The sequence below is a fragment of the Nestor notabilis genome, unplaced genomic scaffold, assembly GCF_000696875.1.
Source record: "Nestor notabilis isolate BGI_N333 unplaced genomic scaffold, ASM69687v1 scaffold16228, whole genome shotgun sequence".
NCBI lineage: Eukaryota > Metazoa > Chordata > Aves > Psittaciformes > Psittacidae > Nestor > Nestor notabilis.
In genome coordinates this window covers 26,559-28,646 of record NW_009939762.1, presented here as the reverse complement: position 1 = coordinate 28,646, position 2,088 = coordinate 26,559, and the positions used below count along the sequence as shown (strand labels likewise).

At 42.7% G+C, this 2,088-nt stretch overlaps 1 protein-coding gene across 1 annotated transcript in view; it reads right to left on the bottom strand.

Moving 5' to 3' along the window:
• Positions 1 to 658: 658 nt before the first annotated feature.
• Positions 659 to 2,088, bottom strand: part of LOC104409986 (notch homolog 2 N-terminal-like protein) — a gene marked incomplete at both ends in the record, with an annotated part of 7,967 nt that continues 6,537 nt past the window's right edge. The window contains one exon of the mRNA XM_010020030.1: positions 659 to 781. Within this exon, the coding sequence (XP_010018332.1) occupies positions 659 to 781 (123 nt within the window). The remainder of the gene's footprint in view (positions 782 to 2,088) is intronic.

The window sequence follows — 2,088 nt, the reverse complement described above, 5'->3', positions numbered from 1 at the left end:
ACTTTCTTGAAATTTACACTTTTCTCCCCTACAGACTCAGAGTAAAGCAGACTCATTTATGAAGCTGAAGTAGCTGTGCTAGTCAGAGAACTCTAGATAAAAATTAGTCACAGCAGGAAAACAACCGTAGCAAAAACATGAAGCTTCCCATACATACACTTCTCTTCCCTCCCTTTCTCCCACTTATGTTTCCTTTCAGATTTGCCCTGTTCCTCAGCAGCATTACTATTATCTACATGAGGATCATTACCCCAGGTTAAAAGTACCCCCAAATATATCAACAAAGCACAGCTATATGCACATCCCTGTAACAGCAAAGCCATGTTTTTGTACTTTTGGAAAACTCATACTCTCTTACAAAGCAATCCAAACAAGAAGCACAGCTCTGATATTGGCACTGCACTGCATCTCATGAACCATGGTACCCGTCTGTCAGACACATATGCACATAAACCTCTAATACTTCCTGATGCAATGGGAAATTGCCTTCCATTATGGTGGCTTTGATACAAGCAGTTTTCTTTAAAGAGTTCCACTGACGTCTGCCCGCCAGACTGCAGAACAAGGCACAGACAGGAGCAGTCTTCAGTTGTATGCAACTCCAGTTGTACACTGGCTGAAGGCCAGAAGTCCTGCATTTGTTTTCCGTAGTACGTACCTGTCCATTGCGGTGGGCAGCGGCAGTTGTATGTGTTCACACCATCCACACATATACCCCCATTTTGGCAGTTGTGATTTGGGCAGTCATCAACATTGTGCCCACAGACGCTTCCCTCGAAACCTGGACAAAGCAGAAACACAGCAGACTGAAAAGGGGTTCCAGCCTCTTTTGAAGAAAATTCAACTCTCATACAGCTTCCCCCCTTTTTTTGTTGAACACTTGCACTGTTAACCTAATCATGGTGAACTTCAATGTAGCATGCTGACCACAGACTTCATTAAATGTCCCTGCTGACAGCATGTAGGTCAGATTACACAGTTAAAACACTATTGCCATGGATAGATGGCCTAATAGGTTTTCACAACCAAGACGACAGGGTTTTTTTGTTGGTTTTTTTTAGCAACTAATGAGCACTGTCATTCAAAGCAAACAAAGTGAAGACCAAGACATTTAGTTTACTATGAGGTAAGCTCATCACTGCCCACAATGCAGCAGTTAGAGCATGAACCAGGACAAGTTTTTCCCATGGCAAAAGAAGTGCCTGGCATTCACTATATGAATACCTCAGCATAGTTCACACACCTTAGCTGTATCAGAGAAAGATCTTCTATGCTTTGAAAATGAGTTTCCAAATTCCTGATCTGGATCTCTTCAGTGTTAGACAAGTCAGTCGATCAACAAATCGGCTACCACCCAAGAGACACTTATACACTAAGCCCTGACTGAAAAGCAGAAGAAACGAGACATCCTTCCTCAATGAAAATCAATGCTTCTAATGAGCGTAGCCACAGTGGCAAAATACCCTTGCTAGACCTCCCTCACCTTTCAAATAAGGAGATATGGGGACATTAGGGAAGGGAATCATCAATAATCCATCTTCCCCTCAATTTCCCCTGCTGATTTGCTTCATTAAATAAACCTGCTCTTTCTGCTGGATGAGTGCTATTTATCAAAGCACAAGTGGATGCATGCAAATGTGGATGAAAAAAATGATTCCAGAACACACACATTAATTTAAAACATCAGCTGTGCCTCTTCACTACTTTGGAATGTAATATTAACATGATGCAGGCTTCTCATCCAAAATTATGCTTTAACCCCTCCACTTTTGATGCCCTGTTCCAAATGCTTCCATAACATCTGTGTCAAGTCACATAGACACTTCTAAGCAACATCTGATCCAACGCAGATCGTGCTGTGTGGCAGATGAGGCAGACTCTAGAGCTCTGATGAAGCTTCTCCAGACTACCACTACTTTCAAGAGGTCTGAGGTGATTTGTATGCATTCCCACCTCTTAAACTTCTCCAATACTACAGGTAAGAGTAAGAAGTAGAGTGCTGTTGCCAAGTTTTATTAAGTGCATTAGCGTCTTGCATCAGCACCCTCTCCCTTCAAAGCCCCTCGCACCTTCGCCCAAGATCCTGCA